The 23,271-nt window shown below is 44.4% G+C and overlaps 3 protein-coding genes and 1 long non-coding RNA gene across 12 annotated transcripts in view; 2 read left to right on the top strand and 2 right to left on the bottom strand.

Moving 5' to 3' along the window:
• The window catches only part of b3gnt7 (UDP-GlcNAc:betaGal beta-1,3-N-acetylglucosaminyltransferase 7), a 14,145-nt gene extending 6,803 nt beyond the window's left edge, over positions 1–7,342 (bottom strand). The window contains exon 1 of the mRNA XM_058072770.1: positions 7,198–7,342. The gene's annotated coding sequence lies outside the window, so the exon portion shown is untranslated. The remainder of the gene's footprint in view (positions 1–7,197) is intronic.
• LOC131129334 (uncharacterized) overlaps positions 1–14,638 on the top strand; it is a 23,461-nt gene extending 8,823 nt beyond the window's left edge. The window contains exons 2-5 of one of the 2 annotated variants that reach the window (XR_009129829.1): positions 1,625–1,731; positions 7,578–7,649; positions 11,632–11,747; positions 12,301–14,638. This is a non-coding gene — a long non-coding RNA (uncharacterized LOC131129334). Of the gene's footprint in view, positions 1–1,624; positions 1,806–7,577; positions 7,650–11,631; positions 11,748–12,300 lie in introns of both variants that reach the window. The other variant, XR_009129828.1, reaches the window with a different exon arrangement.
• Positions 1–21,217, bottom strand: part of LOC131129330 (lisH domain-containing protein ARMC9) — a 26,042-nt gene extending 4,825 nt beyond the window's left edge. Inside the window, exons 1-27 of one of the 7 annotated variants that reach the window (XR_009129827.1) lie at positions 20,720–21,214; positions 20,230–20,431; positions 20,027–20,152; positions 19,746–19,910; positions 19,198–19,353; positions 18,993–19,085; positions 17,422–17,446; positions 16,407–16,564; positions 16,147–16,245; positions 15,671–15,706; positions 13,872–13,906; positions 13,688–13,796; positions 13,519–13,611; positions 13,165–13,252; positions 12,490–12,613; positions 12,288–12,427; positions 12,106–12,182; positions 11,606–11,680; positions 11,291–11,381; positions 10,623–10,675; positions 10,191–10,289; positions 8,743–8,858; positions 8,134–8,288; positions 7,543–7,651; positions 7,198–7,367; positions 4,702–5,560; positions 4,228–4,587 (exon numbers count right to left, since the gene is read on the bottom strand). Coding sequence is in view for 6 of the 7 variants with exons in the window: in XM_058072761.1 (XP_057928744.1) it covers positions 5,538–5,560; positions 7,198–7,367; positions 7,543–7,651; positions 8,134–8,288; positions 8,743–8,858; positions 10,191–10,289; positions 10,623–10,675; positions 11,291–11,381; positions 11,606–11,680; positions 12,106–12,182; positions 12,288–12,427; positions 12,490–12,613; positions 13,165–13,252; positions 13,519–13,611; positions 13,688–13,796; positions 13,872–13,906; positions 15,671–15,706; positions 16,147–16,245; positions 16,407–16,564; positions 17,422–17,446; positions 18,993–19,085; positions 19,198–19,353; positions 19,746–19,910; positions 20,027–20,152; positions 20,230–20,304 (2,490 nt within the window). In the remaining variant the exon portion in view is untranslated. The other 6 variants (XM_058072761.1, XM_058072760.1, XM_058072762.1 and 3 more) reach the window with 6 other exon arrangements.
• Positions 21,028–23,271, top strand: polr2h (RNA polymerase II, I and III subunit H). 2 transcript variants are annotated; one of them, XM_058072772.1, is made up of 7 exons: positions 21,028–21,237; positions 21,534–21,614; positions 21,943–22,026; positions 22,191–22,284; positions 22,354–22,437; positions 22,910–23,055; positions 23,169–23,271. In XM_058072772.1, exons 2-6 carry the CDS (start codon positions 21,542–21,544, stop codon positions 23,025–23,027), a joined length of 453 nt encoding a protein of 150 aa, XP_057928755.1. In that variant the 5' UTR covers positions 21,028–21,237; positions 21,534–21,541; the 3' UTR covers positions 23,028–23,055; positions 23,169–23,271. The 2 variants fall into 2 exon arrangements, with proteins under 2 accessions (XP_057928755.1, XP_057928754.1); XM_058072771.1 differs by having other exon boundaries at positions 21,030–21,237; positions 22,910–23,236.

The following is a 23,271-nucleotide window of genomic DNA, read 5'->3' as shown; positions in this document are numbered from 1 at the left end:
TCATATTAGTACAATGTTCTATCCATCCAGAGGAGGCTTTCAATGTAGTATTTCATAGTAGTACAATGTCCAGACCATCAGTTGAAGCAAAGCCAGCAGTACGCATGAGAACATTCAAGCGCGGTAAAGCAATGGCGTGGCTGAGTGAAGCGTCCCTGCAACGTCGGCCATCTTGCTAGAGGACAACATGTCTCTGTGCTTCCAAACAGGAATGTTTCAATGGCAACGCAGCTGTGATCCAAACGGCCCCTTCCTCTCCTTCTCTCCCGGTTTCCTGCATCCAACAAGTCATCCTTCTCGGGGGCCATGTGCATCCTGCCGCCTGCCGACGCTGCTTTTTCACCATTGGACCCCCCCCCCCCCCCCCCCCCCACCACCCTCACCCCCCCTGTGGCTTCAGATTCTGCAGCTGCCGAGGGCTGAGGTCTGCAGCCACGCTTGTGAAATCTACGGCACAAAGATGGCTCCGACCAGCAGCTCCTCTGAAGCTCCTCTCACCTCCATGACGCATTCCTGCAGCTCTTTGTTGTGCTTTCACAACCACTGCTCATTAGCAGGTGGGGGGGGCAATCACTCCGTAGACCTGCTGATCCGTGCCGGGGCCCGTACCGTCACATGCCTTAGACATCGTAGAGACCTTAGACACCTTGTGTGCCTTCACTGGTGTAGCATGTCTACACCAATGCAAAGGATGCCAACTAAAAGGATGCTAACTAGCAACCCAAAGTACTGAGTGGCCAAGAACCTGAAACAGTTTTTAGAGAAATGTGGTTAATCATTACAACACAACAACTTCCTGGTTTGAACACAAGTTATGTATCTTGGACTGGTGGAATGAATGACACATGCATTCACCACCGTGATTGGCCAGTACTTCTACTCTAGAAGTCTACTTCTACTATACTTCTATAGTATTGGTATATAGGTATATGGCGCTTGGCCATTACTTCTACTCTAGAAGTCTACTTCTACTATACTTCTATAATAGAAGTACTGGTGCTTGGCCATTACTTCTACTCTAGAAGTCTACTTCTACTATACCTTTATAGTACGAGTAATAGTGCTTGGCCATTACTTCTACTATACTTCTATAGTATAGGTATATCGGTATATATGTATGTATATGGTGCTTGGCCTTTACTTCTACTCTAGAAGTCTACTTCTACTATACTTCTATAGTACAAGTACTGCTGCTTGGCCATTACTTCTACTCTAAAAATCTACTTCTACTATACTTCTATAGTATAGGTATATTGGTATATGGTGCTTGGCCATTACTTCTACTCTAGAAGTCTACTTCTACTATACTTCTATAGTATAGGTATATCGGTATATGGTGCTTGGCCATTACTTCTACTCTAGAAGTCTACTTCTACTATACCTTTATAGTACAAGTAATGGTGCTTGGCCATTACTCCTAGAGTAGAAGTACTGGCGTCTACTTCTACTATACTTCTATAGTAGAAGTACTGGTGCTTGGCCATTACTGTTGTACTCTCCCTGTGGGGAGGAGTACAGTGTGAGTGGGACGTATGAGTGTGACGAATGACGTACGAGCACCCCTCACATCAACACACCTTTGTTTCCACGGCCATCAGCAGGTTCTTTTCATCTTTTCTTGCAGGTTATGCAAGAACAAGAAAAGTGTCAACATAAGCGGTGATAAGAAAAACAAGAAATGGGAAAAGTTCCACGTCGCCCACAGGAAGTTTGCCCTAATCCTGGGTTGAGGTAAGCCCACCTGAGAGGATTACCTGGGTTCCGTCAGCTCACTACAAGTCACCAGGAAGGAATTTACTTCAGAGGTAAAAAAAACAACAATACACGCTTGAGGGCATACCGCCCCCGCTTCCTGTACCCCCCCCCCCCCTTTTCCATCAAGTGAGGATGTTCCTCTGTCACAAGGCAGCAGGAACCAAAGTCATGTGATCATGTGATCATGGGCTTGTTGCGAATGAAAACATCCAGAAGCCTAAACACTGCAACATGCTTTACCCATGAAGGATGTCAATCATACACGTTACCATAGCAACACGCCACGTTACATGAAAACAACATTTTTACTGCCAATGCTGCTTCTAAGAGAGCAGGACTTGGTCTGATTCGTCTTTTATCTCCTTCCCGTTCACAAGTCAGCCCCCCCTCTCCCCCAACATGGGAACTTGCTGTGGCGCATCCAGGAAGGTTAATGTTTATATTTGTCAGGACGTTCCTGAGAGGGAACACCATGTAGAAGGTCATTAGTAAATAAGATGAATGAACCAACCAGGACGGCTTTGGAAATGGCCAAGACGTTCTGAAAGCGTGTTTGAGGTCTCTTGGGTCTGGAAGGACCACTTTTGAGGAGACAGGAAGTCTAGGAGACAGATGTCTTGGCCGGCGTCATTTTTTATCAGCAGTGCTCATGAACGCTTGCTGATAACGTGCAAGTGGAATGCTACTGGTCCTGCTAGCTAACACTGCTAAGTCGTCACCAAGGACCCCGCAAAACTAGGCTGCCGTGATCCTAACCATTTGCAAAACCAAAACATGGAGTTGCTTGTGTTTACACCGGGCTCACACTGACTATGATCCTGATCCGGAGCCCATGGGAGCCTACAACTGCGATTCCAATCTTACAGAATCCTGTTCAGGATTTAGTGTGAGCTTGGGGGTACACGGCAACAAGGAGTCAGGTACGCACCAGCGTGTACAATACTTGCCGGATGGCGACCATTACCTTCAACGCGACATGACGGGAGGAGTCCCGGGTGTCAGACTCACCACTCCGGTCCTGGCATTGCAGGCGCCATAGCGCTGAAGCCTGAACATTGGCAGGGCGACCAAGGACGTACTCGCCACCCTCGGCCAATCGCACCGTGCTTGGGCCTACATCAGTTGCCGAAGTGTGACGTGGGAATGTTTGCCTAGCGTGACTGGTCTGGTTGCTGTACTTTTCCACATTTCCTAATAGGAATATCTTACAAAGCCTCCAAAGAATCCAAAGGTCAAAGCCAAGGCATCATCTGTCACGACGTTGGTGTACGTAATAACAACATGTTAGTTATTATATGATGGCTGATAAGACATAGAAACAGAAAAGACTAGCACCCATCTCCTAAAATGTTCTCCACGTCTGGTGATGGTTCTAGTGGACTTGGTGGGAAAGTTGGGACTTGATGGTTCTAGTGGACTGATGGGTAAGTTGTGACTTGATGGTTCTAGTGGACTTGGTAGGAAAGTTGGGACTTGATGGTTCTAGTGGACTTGGTAGGAAAGTTGTGACTAGATGGTTCTAGTGGACTTGATGGGTAAGTTGTGACTTGATGGTTCTAGTGGACTTGGTAGGAAAGTTGTGACTAGATGGTTCTAGTGGACTTGATGGGTAAGTTGTGACTTGATGGTTCTAGTGGATTTGATAGGAAAGTTGTGACTAGATGGTTCTAGTGGACTTGATGGGTAAGTTGTGACTTGATGGTTCTAGTGGACTTGGTAGGAAAGTTGTGACTTGATGGTTCTAGTGGTCTTGATGGGTAAGTTGTGACTTGATGCTTCTACTGGACTTGATAAGAACGTTGTGACTTGATGGTTCTAGTGGACTTGATAGGAAAGTTGTGACTTGATGGGAAAGTTGGGACTTGATGGTTCTAGTGGACTTGATAGGAAAGTTGGGACTTGATGGTTCTAGTGGACGTGGTGGGAAAGTTGGGACTAGATGGTTCTAGTGGACTTGATGAAAAAGTTGGGACTAGATGGTTCTAGTGGACTTGATGAGAAAGTTGTGACTTGATGGTTCTAGTGGACTTGGTAGGAGAGTTACAGGTTAAGGTTCCTGCAGTCCAACAGTAGAAGAGGCAGGTTTTTCCAAGCCAACTGAAAGAAGGTAAATTGCAAGCCGTCCTCTCCATGCCAGTCTGATACCAGAACGGCATGTGTGATGGACCCGTTTGGTACAAAGCAGTCTCCCCTGCTAAGGTCATGGAATCAGGTTTTCCATTCTGTAACGAGCCAAGCCAGAAAAGGCGTCTATTTTCCCCTCTTTAGCCACACTTTTGTTTTGATAAGAAGCAGCGGCTTCCTCTCTGCTGCGATTCCAGCTGGACTGTACCAGCATGCCGGAGCGAAGGGTTAGCCAGCCACCTGCATGCTAGTGCGTCAGTGTGTCATGTGCGACTTGTTTCCTCACATTGTGCTGCATCTCGCCGGCATTGAGTCAGGACCCCTCATCCGTCAGGACACAAAATGGAAGTCAGGGAAGAGCTAAAAGTGGCACCGGTACCGTTTTTAAAATAATGACATAACGAACGCATCTTGACTTTATTTGAGAGTTGTGGTTCATGGAGGGAAACGGGTACTCCGGACTTTGGGGAAGTGGTTGGATGACATGAATGGTATTTATTTAGTGTCCATGCAATGCTAATGCTAAGATATCTTAGCCAAACCGAGCACATAAATATATCCAACAGTACACAGGTACAACTCATAGCACTGGAAACATTCATACTCCACTTTTTACATTCACTGTATGTACATGATGTGCATATTGATCATTAAAACACAACTTCAACTACGTCTAAGCCATGGATGACAAAATATATAGCCCATAACCTCTTATCATACACTATATAGTCATATTCATAACACGTATCGTGTATATACCCTACCTCTCATCATACACTATATAGTCATATCCATAACACATGTATCGTGTATATACCCTACCTCTCATCATACACTATATAGTCATATTCATAAAACATGTATCGTGTATATACCCTAATGATCATACAGTATATAGTCATATTCATAACACATGTACTATATACCTTACCTGTTATCATACACTATATAGTCATATTCATAACACATGTATTGTGTATATACCCTCCTTATCATACACTATATAGTCATATTCATAACACATGTATTGTGTATATACCCTACCTCTCATCATACACTATATAGTCATATTCATAACACATGTATCGTGTATATACTATAACCTTTTCCACTGAGGGCCATGTTCTTTGTGCCCCCCCCCCATTGCTAGTTCTTGCTGTGGTATTATGGCTTTATTTGGAGTTTTTGCCGTTTGGTTCTCTTCTGCCATATTCCTGGTCCAGGTCATGGTCCCGTACCTTGGTAGCAGTAAACATGATCATAAATAATAGATCCCATGTGAGCCGTCATGGCTGCAGGATGTAGCACATTTTCAGGTGTGCCAAGTGTGACCTCGCCGAGAGAGAAAGAGAGAGAGAGAGAGAGAGAGAGGGAGGGAGAGCGAGAGAGAGGGCCAAACGAGGCCACAAAGAGCTCCGGCTGGCCGGCTGGGGGACGTGATTATTGTCTGACCCCCTATTAGGTTACAAAAGTCTGCGGTGAAGCTGAGAAAAAAATGCAGGACCACAATCCTTTGCATTGTTCCAGCCCCCGCACCCCCGCCGCTGATGCTCGACCCCCCTGTTCCACTGACCCTGATCAAAACCCGGAAGGATGAGGTTACAGGAAGGCCGATGGTGCGGGGGAGATAGAGCGACGCTGTGGTGACAGCTCCCTCCTCACCTTCGCTTTGACTGGCTGCCTGGAGAGGGACCGGGATGGGGGGGGGACAAGACAGACTGTCAGCTTTTCATTTAGAATATTTCTCATCACCATGGTTACATAGAATGTTTCCACAGAGCTTGGGGCGTTCCTAATCAAGTGGCCAGTTTTCCACCGTGTCGGTGACACATTGGACATTCCTTCCATGCATTCCTTGCTGGGACTCAGATAGATGACAGGTAGGATGGAGCAGGAATAGTGTTGTGCTGCACCTTGCAGGCCCATAAGGAAGAAGCGGAATAGGCCAAGATGGCAGGAATATGCTGGACGTAGAATATGGATGGTCTGCAGCTCCCCTGGTGATGGGGGGGTGGGGGCGGGGGGCAGGGCTGGGCTAAACAGGCCTAACAGCCAAGTGGAAAGTGATTGGACAGAGATAGCATGGACATGATGGCTAAAAGCACAATAATACACTTATTGGCTTCCTTGGTTTCACTTCCCATCTTGGACCAAACGACGGCATGAGATCATCCATGTGACACACACCAGACTGGAACACCATCATGATTGATGGATCAGATGGATCAGGCCAGGGCGCATATGTACATTTAGTCTTGGATACTTCATATATAGTATATAGTCTCATACACTTCCTATAAACTATATTATATATATATATATATATGTATATATATATATATATATATATATATATATATATATATATATATATATATATATATATATATATATATATATATATATATATATATATATATATATATATATATATATATATATATATATATATATAGTCTAGTACACTACCTATATCGTATATACTTCCTATATAGTCTAGTATACTACATACTGTATATACTGTATAGCCTTGTGTACTTCCTATATGTTTGTAGTATAGTCTAGTATACTACATACGTACTGTATATACTGTATAGCCTTGTGTACTTCCTCTATACTGTAGTATCTAGTCTAGTATACTACATACTGTATAACCTTGTGTACTTCCTATGTACTGTAGTATCTAGTCTAGTATAGTACATACTGTATATACCGTATAGCCTTGTGTACTTCCTATATGTTGTAGTATATAATCTAGTATACTACATACGTACTGCATATACTGTATAGCCTTGTGTACTTCCTCTATACTGTAGTATCTAGTATAGTATACTACATACTGTATAGCCTTGTGTACTTCCTCTATACTGTAATATCTAGTCTAGTATACTACATATTGTATATGCTGTATAGCCTTGTGTACTTCCTCTATACTGTAGTATCTAGTCTAGTATACTACATACTGTATATACTGTATAGCCTTGTGTACTTCCTCTATACTGTAGTATCTAGTCTAGTATATTACATACTGTATAGCCTTGTGTACTTCCTATATACTGTAGTATCTGGTCTAGTATACTACATACTGTATAGCCTTGTGTATTTCCTCTATACTGTAGTATCTAGTCTAGTATAGTACATAATGTATAGACTGTATAGCCTTGTGTACTTCCTATATACTGTAGTGTCTAGTATAGTACATACTGTATATACTGTATAGCCTTGTGTACTTCCTATATACTGTAGTATCTGGTCTAGTATACTACATCATTCCAGTGCCCTGAAACCCTGTTCCACATCCCAAAGTGTTGGACCCACCTCCACTCTGCTCCCCCACTGCACTGGCGGAGCACGGGCGGCTGCTCTGCTGGGGTTCCGAGTGGGAGAATGTGGGTGCCAGGGTCCAGGCGGAGTCTCTCGGCATGGCTCCCGGTTCAGGAGTTCGGGAGATCTTAGGTTTGCTTACAAATGCCGAGATTGAATCCCCGCTGAAAGAGGAGATGAAGACATGCGGTAAGTCCAGGTTTGTTTCAGGGGTGGACCCCGCCCTAAGACAGCTGGGGTAGGCTCCAGCAGAGGATACGCGGTGCAGAGAATGGATGCACTAACTTTTCCTTTGGGAATTGTGAGTGTGTGTGTTCGTGTGTGTGTGTTTCAAGTCACCTTGATAAATTGTCATTGAGTTTCTGCTTCTGCAGGTTTCCATCTCTTGCTTGGGCCTGGTAGGATCGGTCCAGGTCTGAAGTCTGAGCCAGGCAGCCGAACTCCAGGTCTGTGTGTGATTTATTCATATGTATATATGACATGTATATCAAACGTATACACTGGATATCAAATATATGAAATATTGGATGAAAAAGATGGTGCACAATAACACAGGGCGGGGAAGAGTAGCTATGGCAAGGTTACCCAGCATGCCTTGTGGGTTATATATGTGGCATTCTGTGAGTCTGCGCTGGGTTGGTCCATCACTTTCAAACCAGGAGGGCTTAGTTAAAACAAGCTGAAGATGCCTTTGATCATTTCCCATGCCACTCAACTTATACTAGGAAAGGTTGTTGGTCTTCTATGGAAATGTGTTTTAAATAGCAGTACTGGGTGTGGTCACCACCTTACAGAGTATTACTGGACGACACCTCGCTGCATGAAAACAAAGTTCCATAGCATTAGCATTCTGTTAAGGTCAGGGCCACTAGCTGTTCCACATCCGACTGATTGTATTAATATCCCAAATATTCCACATCAACTACTCACTGGTGCTTTGGTTCAGGGAGGTGGCCGTGCACGGGCGACTGCCAGAGCTGGTGTGAGGTCGCGAGGCGTATTTGAAAGGAGAGGAGGTATTCCGCTCGTTCCCGTTTCCACCCTCCCTACCTGGATCGCCCCCCCGATTTCCCGGGCGCTGATCCCTACACAGGACACACACGGGGAACAGCAGAGCTAAGAGTTTGGATGAGAAGATAGCGTAGACAATGGATATTTTATCCTAGATGGTTGCTTCCCTGACACTTGCAGACAAGAATGGAGCATCAGGACTAGATAGGAGTCCACATCCATGACTCCTTCAAAGCTTTCCTTTCATACACACCTTCAGTTCAAGCTAGAGTCTACCCTTTCTTTCTTTGACCCACTGCTCTACTTCTACACACGACAATCGCTTGCGACGTTTGACAATGGGCTCCACCATCATTGTCGTAACGACCTCTTTAGTGCTGGAGCGGTGCCTCATTGTCCAGACTTAAGTTCTAGCACAGAACCATTTCATCTTCCTTTTGTGCTGGTGTCATGTGATCACCCCGAAAGGATGAAGGACACCGACCAGCGTGTAGATACATCTAGGCCTCGTCCACACGCATCACTCACACTGCGTTCGTATTACGATGGGAGCTCGGTGTCACCGGCCGCTGGAGGGGCTCGTCTGCGCTCGCTTGATGCTGTCGAGTGGCTTTCCTCTTCGCTTTGGGGATGTTGGTGATAATCTGCACAGGCAACACATGACCGTTAACGCGCAAACATGACACACACAACACGACATGAATGCAAACACTTTGGCTAAACTCCCCAATGGCTGACATTTCAGGTCTAGACCACTACTGACTGTGGAACCAATATGGTCAATACAGTATGTGTATGATGGGTCGTTACAATGACCACTAAAAGCTTTTTACACGGATGCTTTACTCAACAACTGGCTGGAACATAAAAATGTCTGATGTTCTCCTGCAATTTCGGATCAACATTTGCAATATAAGCGTTTATTATGAAGGGATTATTTATAGTCAGCACCATAACCACTTGCCGTTGTTCAGTCATGACACAAGTCAGGTTTAAGCCCTAAACCAGGGGTCTCATACTCGCCGCCCGCGGGCCAAATGCGGCCCACGAGACGCTAGTTTGAGCCCCCCACCTTGATACCAAAGTTTAATGTTGAAATGACAGCTTAAAGCTGTGTGCACACCGGACACAATTAACATGATTTTGCCCCGCCCATACTGTTACCCCACCCGGTTTTGCTTTGGATTAGCAATGAAGCTAAAGGCTTATGACGCTGGGTACAAATAAATGCAGGAAATGATTTGGAATAAAACGGAAAATACACGTCAAGATAAAGCATCTCAAATATCAAACATGTTGTTAAAGTTACGACGCTGCTCCCAGATGGAACTGAGTACGATGCTAACTTGCTAATTGGGTCAAATTATTAAGTTAATTAATGTTCATGTTAAAGGTTAAATAACTGTTAATACTGTACATTTGAATCTGAAAAAAAATTTCTCTACCAACTGTATGTGGTTTCTTACGTTTTTCTTATTTGCTGTTTTATTATTATTTTACTTATTTATTACTGATTGATTTATTGTCTTTATTCCTAATTTGTTTATTTTTTTTATCTTATTTTGTGTATAGAAAAATATAAATTAAGATATTTGAGAACAGTGGAATGTTTTATCAGATATTTTGGTGTGGAAAACCGGAACCAAAGTACTGAAAAAGTGTAGGGTATAGCAGAAGCAAAAGCATTGAACATAGTTTTTTTTATTGATTTTTTTCCAGTTTTTAATAAATGAGTTTTGGGTTTTTTTTTTTTTGAAAACCTGATGCGGCCCGCCTTCACCCAGAACCTACCTCCGGTGGCCCCCAGGTAAATTGAGTTTGAGACTCCTGCCCTAAACGATGATAATCCCCCCCCTCTTAAAAGTGCCTCAGAGCAACAAGATGAGTACCTCTTATGTCTGTGTGGCTTCCGCATTCAGGCGTGTTAAGCATGTAAATGTGTGTGTGTGTGTGTGTGTGTGTGTGTGCGTGCTTACACCCAGGTACTCGGTGGTGAGCAGACTTTCCCCAGACAGCTCTCTGGGCTGAGGCTGGAGGACTTCCTCCTTGTCCAGGTCCGCCTCTATTAAATCTTCCTGTCCCAACACAGTCACATAGATCCAAGACATTTACACGAGTGCTTGGCTTTCTAGGCAGTGTGGTGAAAATATGCTATGCTTTGTAAAACCATGTTACACTTCTCCAGAAGAATCCTTTCAAAGCTACATATATTAGCTCCATAAATCTTCTGAACTTCTCGTCAAATAAAGCTTCAGAGGAAGACTGTAGGAAGACCAAGGCTGCCATTTCCACTGCCGTATGCTTTAAGACTCTTTTGGCTTCCTTTCTGCTTTCTTCAAATCTTAGCTTAAACATTGGAGTACTTAGTGTACAACTTGGTGTACTTATGTTTCTGGATGAAAACTTACGTCATTGTCATCCTCATCTTCTTCATCGTCAGACTCTGGCCCTTCTTCCTCAGCTGGATGGTTTTATGGTAAAGATACAAAATGTCAAAATACATTATGATTCGTGTATTATTAGTAGTATGGTATATAGTACATTTGAAGACAGTCCACGTTCTCTGAACCTGCAGAGCTCTTCTCCAGGATCTCCTCCTCTATGTACAGTATGTTTACAAAGTGTTAGTCGTAGGTGAAATGGACATTCCATGCTTGGAATTGGGACATTATTGCGCTATGGTGATGATAAAATCAATTTTGGATCATCTTTTCTTCAGGCATATCATAGTTTGGCAGACCGAGTACGGGGCGTTCCAATAACAACCGTCACCTTTGGGTGTCCACCACCACCAGCATCATGCGTGTTAAATTGTGTGGAATCTGTTTTGCTTCTAATGACTTCATGCGAATAAAACCTTAAGATGTTAGTACTAACATCTCTACAGTGTGTGGTGTCCAGTCATCATGACTGTTATACTGCCATGGATGCCACAGTGCCAGTGACTGAGCAGTGCAAAGCAAATAAGCACCTTGAGTGCACGTCAACGTCCAATGCTGTCAGGGTTTGGAGAAGGTGTCATGTCGGCAATATGAGGAGGCCTGCATTGGAGCATCATACGTGTGCGGGCACTGACCTGAGTTCAGCTCTTTAATGATGAAGCCGATTTGCCTGTTAAGATCCGGGTTGTCCTCTTTGCTGTAGCAGCAAAGGATCTCATCCACGCTCTGCACGGAAAGCCCAACATACATTCACATGTCACAATCCCTTTTTGCACATTTCAAAAGCTTTACAAGATTATATGGATCATTTTCCAATGTGTTTTGATTCCCTAAAACAAAACACCAGTGTAAAAAAAATAGCAGCTGGGTAAGCCTGGACACCTGCTTGCTGTGTTGCAACAGTCAAAGGAAAAGAAAAGCAACGTGTGAAGACATATCCGCTATCTCACCATCTCTTTCGCTTCTTGTCTCACAGACGGGATGCACAGGATGCTGTACAGGGCTCCGTTCACGTATGGACGGATCTGCACCACACAGACAGCCCTAAACATCAAGTCAGCATGTACTGGACACTCACTATGGATGAAGATGGTTAGTGATTTTACTAAACATGTACTGTATACTCTATGCCATAAGTCACTAACATGGATGAAGATGTTTAGTCCTAAAATAAATATAGATAAATAAAGTATTCAGAAACTTCTTTTTAACAAAGGGAATTATTGTGTTATTCTCTGGAATAGGAACGTATATTAATATTACTAGAAATCCCAACATTAGGAAGTCCATATGACGCAATCACTAATCCAATCATCAACCTGAGCAGACATAATAATATAATAACTTCATAATATACTGCTGATACTATAATACTGTATATTCTACTGCATACTGTATGTATACTTTTGTGTGTCGATGGTTGGCAGGAATGAAGAGATGTATGAGTCACCTCATGGTTCTCATGTCCAAGAAGGTCCGTCAGGACCTTGAGCACATGTTTGGCGTTCTCTGCACACTTCCTTTTTCCTGTATAAACACAGCCGTGAATACACGTACAATCCCGCCATCCACACAAACATCGATATCAGACGCCGCAGCTGATGTTGTTGTTGTTGTTCCATACATCCGTACCTTTTGTTCGCAGGCACAAGTTCATAAGAAGAGCAGCAGAATATTCCAGGGTGGAGTCACTCAGACAGTCCGAGTCATGGAGCTCATCCACGAGCCAGCCAATCAGATGGCTTTCTATCATGATGGTCTGCTGGCTCCTCCTACATGACAGACGTGATGGTAAAGGTTGACCAGCCTTGCCTGATGACAGCACGTGTGTTACCTAAGGCTGAGCTTCTGCAGAGCCACCAGGACATTCTCCCTGGTCAAGGAGTCCTTCTCCTCTGTTGTGAGGGTTTCCATCAGGAGTTTAGGGAGATATGGGATTTGTGACAGGTAAGCCCGCCCTGGAAGCACAAACACAACACAGGTTCAATATTTGGACCATGTAGTAGACCAGGTGCGGGCAAACTACGGCCCGGGGGCCACATGCGGACCGCCCGTTCTTCCCAAAGTATTTCATTAAACCTAACATACAACCTGGCGTCACGACTTGAGCCTACGTTTTGATAGTTTTAGTCGCAGTTATCAATTTGGTTATTTGATGCGGTCTGCTGTTTCCAAAGTGCTCCTTAAAAGGGACACAGGCATGTATAGACTGCATGACACTTTTACAGATACAATAATTCCAGGTGGTCTGTTACGTGTAAAATATATAGTCTGGCCCCCCGTCAAGTTTGTTCAATCAATGCTGCCCACCAGTCAAAAAGTTTGGCCACCCCGACGTAAATTATGTAGTAGTTCCTGCTGTACTTCTCGAGATGCTATATGTGCCGTACTGCATCTCAACAAGCCATAGTTTGATCATTGGGGGAATGTGCTAACAAGGTGCTAACACTGGTCAACAAGGGTTGCCAAGCCTTAAATGGGTGTTAATCTATTGGAGTTGATGACTTACCCTCTGCAAAGGAGGCAAAGGCATTGATGAGACGAGCCATGTACTGTCGCACCATGTCATTCTTCAAAGTCAGTAAGAGAAGCACTTCCTGTTGAGACAGGCGTACAGCTGTGATTAGATTTTTACCTGGAATTGGTATTACTTCACTTTGCCGTCTAACAAGGCACATAACCACCAACTTATACATAGTTCTACGTAGAAGGGGCCGATGTAATCAGAAAAAGTATTTGGAGCATGAACTGATGAAGCCTGGTCACATGAGAGGCCAGACGTCATATAAGACAACTACAGATGGATTCCATGGCCTGAGAAGGTCAAGTTCCAAAACAACCGCATGTGGTGATGGTTCTTCACCTGCTTTGCTTTGCAGCGTTCCAACAAGTCATTGCTGATGTACGCCTGAAGCACGGTATCCCTCTGCTCTCCAGGAAGTGAGCGAGTTAGCCTCTAAAAAGAAAGACGAGGGTGGCTGAGCAGGAAACGTTGAGTAGGTCATGTAGTCGACGAAGGCCAATATACAAACCCAACGCAGCGCCTGAAGCAGCAGGGACCTGAGGCGGTCTGAGCCTCCGAGCAGGTCCTTCTTCAGCTTGACGTAATCCAAAGAGGGAAGCATTGGCACTTCCTTGGGTCTGAGGGGGTTGTTCAACAAGGTGTCATGCTAAGGCCGTACAGACGGAGAGCATGTAGAACACAGAAGGACTTACTGTGGCGCAATGGATGCTCGTAGCATGGAGGAAGCCTAGGAAATGAACATGATGTTTACACATCCTTACTCATGTACTCAGGTCCACCTTGTGTCCGCACATACCGTACAAACGCAGACCATATGCTGTACGTGTTACTCACCTAGAGGCCTTGCATCATCGCTAGTGTATGGATGGACATGCTTGTATCATGCGTGTTGTACATGCTGAACCCCCAAACATATCATTACTTTGGGAAGATCCCCCATGCAGACAATAGGTTGAGTTGGTGGAGAATCGTGTTAGCGTCAAACATTGTCACCAGCTCGGTTTGCCATCTGTCCCGACAAAGGGCCAAGCTTTATTCCCTTGTTTTCACACAACTGCACTGGAATGTGGCGGAGGAGCGGCATCGTTGCCATGGCAACTCCAGACCATTTAGTGTAAGATCATAATCATAAGTTATCCTTTAACAAAACATTTAGGAAGACGTTTTCTGCTTTTGACTGGTATTTACTTTAGTGTCACGGTTCAATACCACATTTTCATGTACTTTTTGTACTTCATTGGGAATACCACATCCATCCATCTTCTATGCTGCTTATACTCACTATGGTGCAGCTATGCCGGAGCCTATCCCAGCTGACTTTGGATGAGAGGCGGGGTAGACCCTGCACGGGTCCAAGTACCATAGCAACATAGCAGTAACTCAGTTCACCGATTCAATAGTATTTCATTATTTCCGCCGTTAGCGTCCAGTTAGCCATTAAACATTGCTTCGCCGTGAGATGCCACAACAGGAGATGCTGACTGGCAATCAAGAGAAGATTTTGATGTCAGCTGACTGGTTGTATGTATCATGGTATCACATAGTTGGATGCAAATACATGTGCGGGTGCAACCCTACCATGTACCATGGTGGAGGACACCAGGAGTTTCTATCACTCTGTCCACGTGTTTAGCTGTGTGGTGGCAGGAGATATGTCTTTACTGAAAGTCACCCAGGGACTTTGAATGCACCATAAGACGTGACAGTGATATGGTACAAATAGTGTGACGTCGGTTTCATATTGCCTCTTTCAGTAGAATGTCACACGAGGCAGAAGATAAAGGTTTACATAAGCCGTCTATTCCGTCCTCTCAGCTTTACTGTGCTGTAAAGCCTTTTATTGTTCACCTTATAGGCGAGGGTGACAGCTCTGCTCCGACAGTCCCTAGCATATAAAAGTCTAGCCAAATTACAAAGTAAACTGTCCATTATGGTCAATGATGGTGTTAGGTCGGTACCGTCGACACAAGGCTCAGCAGTGTCTTCATTTGTACAACGTGCTAATTGTTGATTTTCAGGCAGGAATTTCCTGGCCGGATTATTATTTAGAGCTGATTGATCATTTGTCCTTTCAAGTGGCTGGAATTGGAGCCGAGCTGAGCGTGAGAGAATGCTTTAGTTTGCCATTCTGGTGCTTTCACCGTGTCTGGCTAAACCTGCACCATCCAACCGCCGCTGCCGGAAGGAACATGAAACAGGCAGTGAAGGGAGTTGGTGGAGCCGGAAGGATGCAGGTGATTGTCATAGAGAGGTGCATCTTAAAGGCAGGCTGACAGCAGGGGTCACGTTTATGTCACGTGACGCCCTTTCAACGAGGACAATCCAGCAGGAATAGGAGACAGGAGGAGACAAAGCGGCTTGACGGGGGTCATTTGTCAGTGAAGGAGACGCACGAGTTGGAGGCGAGGGGAAAAGGAGGCACGGCGAGCGAGACGGGAAGCAGGGAACAACTCAGGAAGGTTGAAAGAAAAGATGAAAACAAGGAACTTACATAGCCATCATCATAGGGGCTCATAGAGTAATATCCCTTGGGGACAAAGGTGTCATAAACACCCGGGAAGGACAAACAGAGACAAGTTGTTCAGTTCACAGCAGGAACAACACCATCAACACTACTCCCATGATGCCAGTGTCCGTGTTTAACTGGGAACACTGGTGGAAGCGGAGCTTTTTAGTACTGCCAGTGTCCATGCTTAACTGGGAACACTGGTGGAAACTGGTTGTTTAAATGGGAACACTGGTGCAAGCTGAGCTTTTCAGTACTCCCATGCGGCCAGTGTCCATGTTTAACTGGGAACACTGGTCCAAGCTTAGCTTTTTAGTACTCCCATGCTGCCAGTGTCCGTGTTTAACTGGGAGCACTGGTGCAAGCTGAGCTTTATACTACTCATCATTGTAGCCAGGTGATGCCCACAGCATGGCACGCTCCTCATGGATCTGCCAGGGAGTGAAGGTACTTCCACTTACGGTGCCAGGCCTGGTCAGGTCGCCCACGTGCGCTGCACTTTGCCTCATCTGGCTACTGAACAGGCGAAAACAAACACTCTGCAGGTACTCAGGGGAGATCTAGGAAAAGCAAAGCAGGCTGGGTGAGCTGGAATGCTAGAACACAGGATAGCGTTGTTGTTATTTAGTAACCATGACAGGCATGTGTCAGCTGACAGCGTTCTTAGTAGCTAGCGTTGTGTGTTGTGGTTGGCGTGCAGTGCCATGTTTGCTCCCACTACCGTTTTTCCACTGATGGTGGCCTCCATGGAGTCCACCAGCTCAGCAGTGATGCCAATCAGCTGGTAATAGTCGGCTTGCATCTTGTTGAACTTGCGCATGTAACCGGAAGCGCGCCGCTCCGACTCGGCCAGCTGGAGCTGGAGCTGCTGGACGGCCTCTGTGTGGATTCAGACACATTGTTGGTTAGGAATTCATGACGATGTGTAACAAATGCATCAGACAATAAATGCAATATTTACTAGCCTTTAGCCTGCACCGTAAGAGGAGAAAAAAACATTTATCATAACCAGACGTGTTGGAACGTGGAGGTCAATTCTTTGATTTGGCAAAGAGATGAATTCAGCTTTTCTTTCCAGGTATTTTTGTAAGTCTGAATGGGAGGCATAGCCTAAAAGACAGCACTTTTGTCGGAACCACGTGGAACATGTGACCGACAGGTGTGCTTTGTTACCCAGGTGTGTACTATTACAATACCTTCTCCGAGGTTCCCATATACACAGGACGCAGGAAGTGAAGGTACGGCAATGGAGAGGCTTGTGATATCATCAAGATGATATTCATTCATTTTCTTATTTTGCTTATCCTCACGAGGGTGCTGGAGCCTATCCCAGCTGTTTTTGGGCAAGAGGACTGGTATCATGAGGTACTAAAAAGGTAGAGCTGCTATTGGAAGTATCAATATTTCAGTATGGATCACACAGGATTTGACCTCGCTCATAACCGGTCTGACCAAGAAGAAGACGTAGCAGGAGGGATCAGAGGTGCCGAGTATATCTAGAGAGTAATCAGAGCCCTGTGAGTAAGGCTAGCATTATATCTTGAGAGAGATTGGCTGATCACTTCAGCATGCGGCCATGTTTGTACGCCAGCACCAACACGTCTGGCAGCACCAGCACTTTGGAGAACCTGCCTCCTTGTTAACATTGAGCTGTGTTTCCAAGCTCTTCAAAACCTCATATTCATATTGTCTTTCATCAGTCTACATTTGGTGATGAAGAGACCCTGGACATTTACCTTGAGAAGTCTGTCCACCTTCCTTCTGAATGCCATCTGTTAAGGAAGACACGGTTTGTCTCTCGCCAGGCTCCGCCCCGGGTGACATACACTTACGCATGAAAATACATCAAACCCTCAGTCCCTGCAGCTTGTACATCCTGTTGAAAGCAGGCAGCACCCTCCCATAGAGCATTTGGACAGGATTAAGATAATCCATTTTACAGTGTGACGCCACAGCGGGGTCCATACGCCATTGATACTGGTTTGTTTTGCAGGGAGGGATGGAAGCGGTCTTGGGAAATTCTCAAACACCCTTACATGGACAAACACAGCTGTCATGCTCGAGTTGACAAGTACTTAACAGGGGACCTCTTCCAACGTGCCCGTTTCCTCGAGAACAAATACACGTTAGCCAAGCAGCCCTTTATTCACTGTGTGTGTTTGCACAATGGAAGATTATACGCGTCAGATAAGCTGCTTTATGTTACTCCATATGGACACAAAAAAACTATTTTCTTTGCTCAGCTCTTGAAATGACGGTGTAACTAATATGTCCATCTATAATCTCCGATCAGCAGCCGGTGAGGACGGGGTTGGGTTTCATGGAAGTACTGTATGTATATGTAGCATGAAAAATGATCCTTCGATGTGCGGTATTGTCATCCTTGCCTTGCCCTGTAGTGACTATTGCACAAATTACAAGTGCATAGCTTGGAAGATGCCAGTGCTCTGGTAACGTAAAGTCATGTCAACTCATGCTTTATAAGTACTCTTCATGTGGCTAAAGGTGAATGTTGAGGCAGCACAGTTGCCCTGAGAAGCTACCAACTATCTGCGTGTTTAAAGGGACTGTCGGTCAAAGGTCAAACGGGTTCCCTGGCTGCCTAGCCGACTAACAAGTGCAAGGTTGGCTGTCAGCGGATGATAGTGGTTTGGCACAGTTTAGCGCCTCACATTAGCTGCTGTTCTATCGCATTAACAACATGAATGGAGAGTACTAAATTGTTGTATACGCGCTACAACGGGTCTGCGGACGCCTGGCAGCTACAACTATTTTACTAACTAAACTATTTTCATCCACTTTAGCTCATAATTGGTCAAATATACACAATTCTTGCTAACATACATCAGTCACTGTTCTTGTTATGTAATATTTGAGCCAGCTGCACAGTCCCTTTAATCCTGGAGTGTCCAGACCTGTTCCACCGAGGACCAAATACTGAAAGGATGCGGCAGGGGGCCCTTTGATATTGATATGTACGTTTCAATTCTGGAAAAAGGCTAAAAAATATAACTTGTAATATAGTTTAATACTATGGTACAACCATTCTTATGAAATATGATTGACATCATATATTATTATTATTACCAGTACAAAGACAATGCTTTGTGTTTTTAGTGTCAACATTTCATCTCTTTTGCGACCTTTTACTGTATTTTCCCTATTGTTGCCGGGGTTATTTCTCCCATGTGCTGCGGACCAATGCAAAACAAGCTGCGGTCCGCCAATGGCCCCCTGGCCGTGCTTTAGAAACCTGTGATTGAATCTAACGTGAAGCTAAGCTGTCAGGCACCGAGGTAAAGGATACGTATAACGTCAGCAGCCTTGGACAGCTTGAAGGCTTGAGTGTCACAGGCAGAAACTCTTCCAGTTTATTCTTCAACTTTGGGATCCAGGAATCCTAAATCAACAAAATATGAAAGAAGATGAGGTGTTGTTCATCGGAAGGGTGGCTGTGACAATGAAATACTGTTTGCGTGAAGGACGGGAATGGGAATAAGAGAATGGAGAACCTTAAAGAGATCCTTGAAGGAGGGGTGGGTGCTGGGATTGGACACAAAAGGCAGGGCATAGTAAGGCAAAAATTCTGCAGCCTGGCTCAGTGCTCCTCCTCGCGTCTCCAGGTACTTCTTGAAGTAAGAAATCCTCTCTTCAAACTCTGCCCGGTCCTGGATTCCAGATAGAAGCATTCACAGAGCCATTGATTGTTAGCTTGCAAGGCCACCTCTTGGTGATTGGCTGCTTGAACTGTGCTCATGCATCATTGCAACATTGTGACCAACAGCACGGCCTAGTGGGCATCTTCAGACACTGACCGTGTGTTGCACTGTTAGACAAAGTGGGAGCTCATCATGTCCAAACATTGAGATCTTTAGATGAATAATAATTACTTTTCACGTATATTTTCAACATTATGCGACTAAAATTAATATTTGGAAATGACTAGAGATGTTGATCCTGTTAATGGAATTTTTAGAATGTGCCTTAGGCCAATAAAAAGCAGCACTCGGGACAGCCCTGATATAAACGATACAGAAGCAGGACAAGACAGTCAACATACGTGTCTTCCGGGGTGGCGTCTCAGTGGGTAGACTGTGAAGTGGATGTGAAGGTAAAACTCCAGTTTCTGGGTCTCGGTGTTGTTGGCATCATACGGAATATTGTCTGTCCACAGCTCAAAGAACACCTTGTAATGTCCACCATCAAAAGCGCTAAGTAGATCTTTCTGCGTATGGAGGGGTAATAAAGGAGATGATTTAAGAAAGAAAAAAAAACAAACATGCCTTGGCTGCACACTCCCTAGTTGTCACATTGGAATGGTGTATCATCGTTGAAATGTACCTGGATGACATGGGTCTTTAGGTCCCTCAGAGCGTTTCCTTGAGGCTTGGACACAAGCTTTCCTTTGCTTCTGCACTCCTTGTCAAAGGTGTGGGCGGTCTCGTCAAACTGTTCAACTTTGAGGTACTGTATGGGCAATGGAAGATGAAGAAGAAGACACAGATGGCAGTACTTCACCAAATGAAACGGCTGGATGTTCTTACCTCCTTGATCATCCCGAGCAGATGGGCCTCAGTGGCTAGGATGTCTCCCATCTTGGCTTCCCTCTTCCAGCTCATGGGAATGTCAACAACTTTCTCCAATCACATGTAGAAGGCAAACATTTCTTCTCTTTATTTAAGATAGTATTTCCGCATTGAGGCCTCATTGGATCCAACGTGTTTCTTCTTCTGAAGCCGTCATCGTCTGTTTGGAAGGACAATGTTTACATGAAAACACACCACATGCGGTCCATGTTAGCAATGCAAGTTCTACCTTATATAATGTGGTATTTTCTTCAACTAAAAAAGCGGGCACCATCCGTGGGTTTACTTTCGGTTTCCTTTAAGACGGTTTGTGTTAAGTATGGATTTACATTTTCACGGTAATATATACTTTATAGTAACACAGTTTCATTGCCGACTAAAATAGGGCTAGCTGGCATGCTAGCACCCCCTTGTTTTAACAGAGGACGACAAAAAAAATCATTCTCACCGTCTTCCCACATCCGAAAACTAAATCATTAGTCTCATCTCTCCAGAAGTCATAATGTAATACGGACAATATAAGTTCTTTTACGCTGTTATGCATTAGCTAGCAACCGCAAACAGACAATAAACAAACTACATAGCAACCAAATGCTTGCTGCTGGAAAGCGGAAGTAAATGTCGTAAAGTACTGCCTTCAAATATTCTTTATGTGCGCATCAAACCTGAGATATTCAAAATTTGAAAACATATAATATAAATATGTTTCAGGTATAACGAGAATATTTTTCATCATTATTGCTAATATTATACATTATAAAACGTGCCGCTCAAAGTAACCGGAAGTAGATGGCGGGTCAAAGGTTGTGCACATTGTTTCACCGCTTCACGATGTTATGAATGAATGAATGAAGTTTTAACCAAACAAGGAAAAGGCGCATATTATAACCACACGTATTGCCACATAGCCGAGTGCTGGAACATCTTGCTTGTGTACAATACGGGATACCAGCTTCAAATAACGAGGTAAGGAAATGGGCGCTTAAGCTAGCAGCTAGCTAGACAGAAACATTGCTAACAAACAAGACAACTTAGAATAACTACGACGGTAACGTGTTGTTTCCAAAATATAATCTACAGAGAGACATAGCTGTGTGAGTTAAGTTATTTTAGTCGTAATTTATTTCAAATATCCCGCTTGAAATATATCATGCTAGTGAACCTATCGAGGAGAAACCGCTTTTTAAATGCCAATACACGGAGACAAGTCATATCTGCAACATTTTCCTTCAGTTTTTCTGTCATTTGGTGTTTTTATGCAGGGAAACAAATGGCTGGAATTCTTTTTGAGGATATATTTGACGTGAAAGACATCGATCCAGATGGCAAGAAGTTTGACAGAGGTTTGGAACGACTTTTGAATGCTTTCATTTAGCTACATAAAATATGTATGACCCACAGCAGTGTGAAATTAAAACCACCTTCTACAAAAATTTAATTTAATTCATACTTTAAATAGGTATTTTTCTTGTTGCTGTAAAAAATGAGCCAGTTCCAAAAGTTGTGATGTACTGTACCAACACATTTAAGCGCAGCATGGCCCTCTTGTGGACAAAAGTGAAAATGTCCATGGCTTGGCTGTTGTACAGCATTCATTGATCAACCCATCAGTCTACATTGCTGAGTGACGCCAGATGTTTGACGTTCTACTTCTTTCTTATTTCTCCACAGTGTCTCGTCTACACTGTGAAAGTGAATCTTTTAAGATGGACCTCATTTTAGATGTAAACATTCAAATCTACCCTGTGGATCTTGGTAAGGACACATCTCCACACTCATCTTGTTGCCAGCTGCATGCGTCTTTCTCGGGCTGTTTAGTGATTGACACCAACCTCAGCTCATTAAGGCTGTGGGCGTGAACCTACCTACGGGAGTTTGGGATAAAGCCAAGTTAAACGGTGTGTGTTCATCTCATGAAGGTGACAAGTTCAGGTTGGTCATTGCCAGCACGTTATACGAAGACGGAACACCGGATGATGGGGAGTACAATCCTCAGGACGACAGACCGTCAAGGTATGTTCCCCTTGTGGGAAAAAATGTGTTCATGAGGATGGTACCCAGTGTTTGTGTGTCATTTTTCAGGGCAGACCAATTTGACTATGTGATGTACGGGAAGGTTTACAAGATTGAGGGCGATGAGACGTCAACAGAAGCAGCAACGCGCCTGTGAGTAACCTTTATAATTTGGCCTATCGTATGCGTGCTTGTGTTCCTTCAGATCGGCATCATATTACGACCGGGGCCGCCTCTCCCTACACGCAAGCACGATCCAAAGGGGCCCCCATTTGGCGGCAGGGGGCGCATTCTCTGCATATGCGCAAAGGGTGTGCATGGTTGCCGTGAGGCATAGTGCACCAAGTCAGCCCCATGCACAACAGGAAACAAGACAAGTAATCTGACAAAACTCTTGTTGGCACAGTGGTTGACTGTCCGTGGTGGTGTAATGGTACAGCTGCTGCCTTTTAATTCCTTATTTTTTGCCCTAAAAAAATCATATTAAGGTATGATTTGGTGTTTTCTGCAAATAATTACCATGTGTTGTGTCAAACTAATGAATGAATGAACGAGTACAGAGGCTTTACCGAAATATACTATCTTCTTACATGAAACAGCTTTACCATGCCACCCCCTCTTTCAGCTCTGCCTACGTTTCTTACGGCGGCCTGCTCATGAGGCTGCAAGGAGACGCCAACAACCTCCACGGCTTCGAGGTGGACTCCAGGGTGTACCTTCTCATGAAGAAACTGGCCTTCTGAAGCCCAGTCCTGCCCCGCCACAGTCCACGTGAGAACCGTCAGACTCCTTCATGGAGATGCTATCCGAGCTATTCTGTTTTTATTCGCCGCACTTCTCATAATGTGTAAATAAATATACTGTATACAGTCTTTCTTTTTTAGGCCTTATTTGGATACTTGACATCTTCATAGAGTTTGTAAGAGTACTTCAAAGTTTTTTTGGGAAAAAAAAATCACATAAAGCTTTGATATTTGAAACCTCGGG

The sequence above is a fragment of the Doryrhamphus excisus genome, chromosome 5 (genome assembly GCF_030265055.1).
Source record: "Doryrhamphus excisus isolate RoL2022-K1 chromosome 5, RoL_Dexc_1.0, whole genome shotgun sequence".
NCBI lineage: Eukaryota > Metazoa > Chordata > Actinopteri > Syngnathiformes > Syngnathidae > Doryrhamphus > Doryrhamphus excisus.
This window is presented reverse-complemented; position numbering and strand designations above follow the sequence as displayed.

Coding starts and splice junctions, on each gene's coding strand:
- polr2h (XM_058072772.1), top strand. CDS start 21,542: ATGGCTGGAATTCTTTTTGAGGATATATTTGACGTGAAAGACATCGAT. Junction 22,027..22,190: donor AATCTACCCTGTGGATCTTG/GTAAGGACACAT, acceptor CATCTCATGAAG/GTGACAAGTTCAGGTTGGTC. Junction 22,438..22,909: donor ACAGAAGCAGCAACGCGCCT/GTGAGTAACCTT, acceptor CCCCTCTTTCAG/CTCTGCCTACGTTTCTTACG.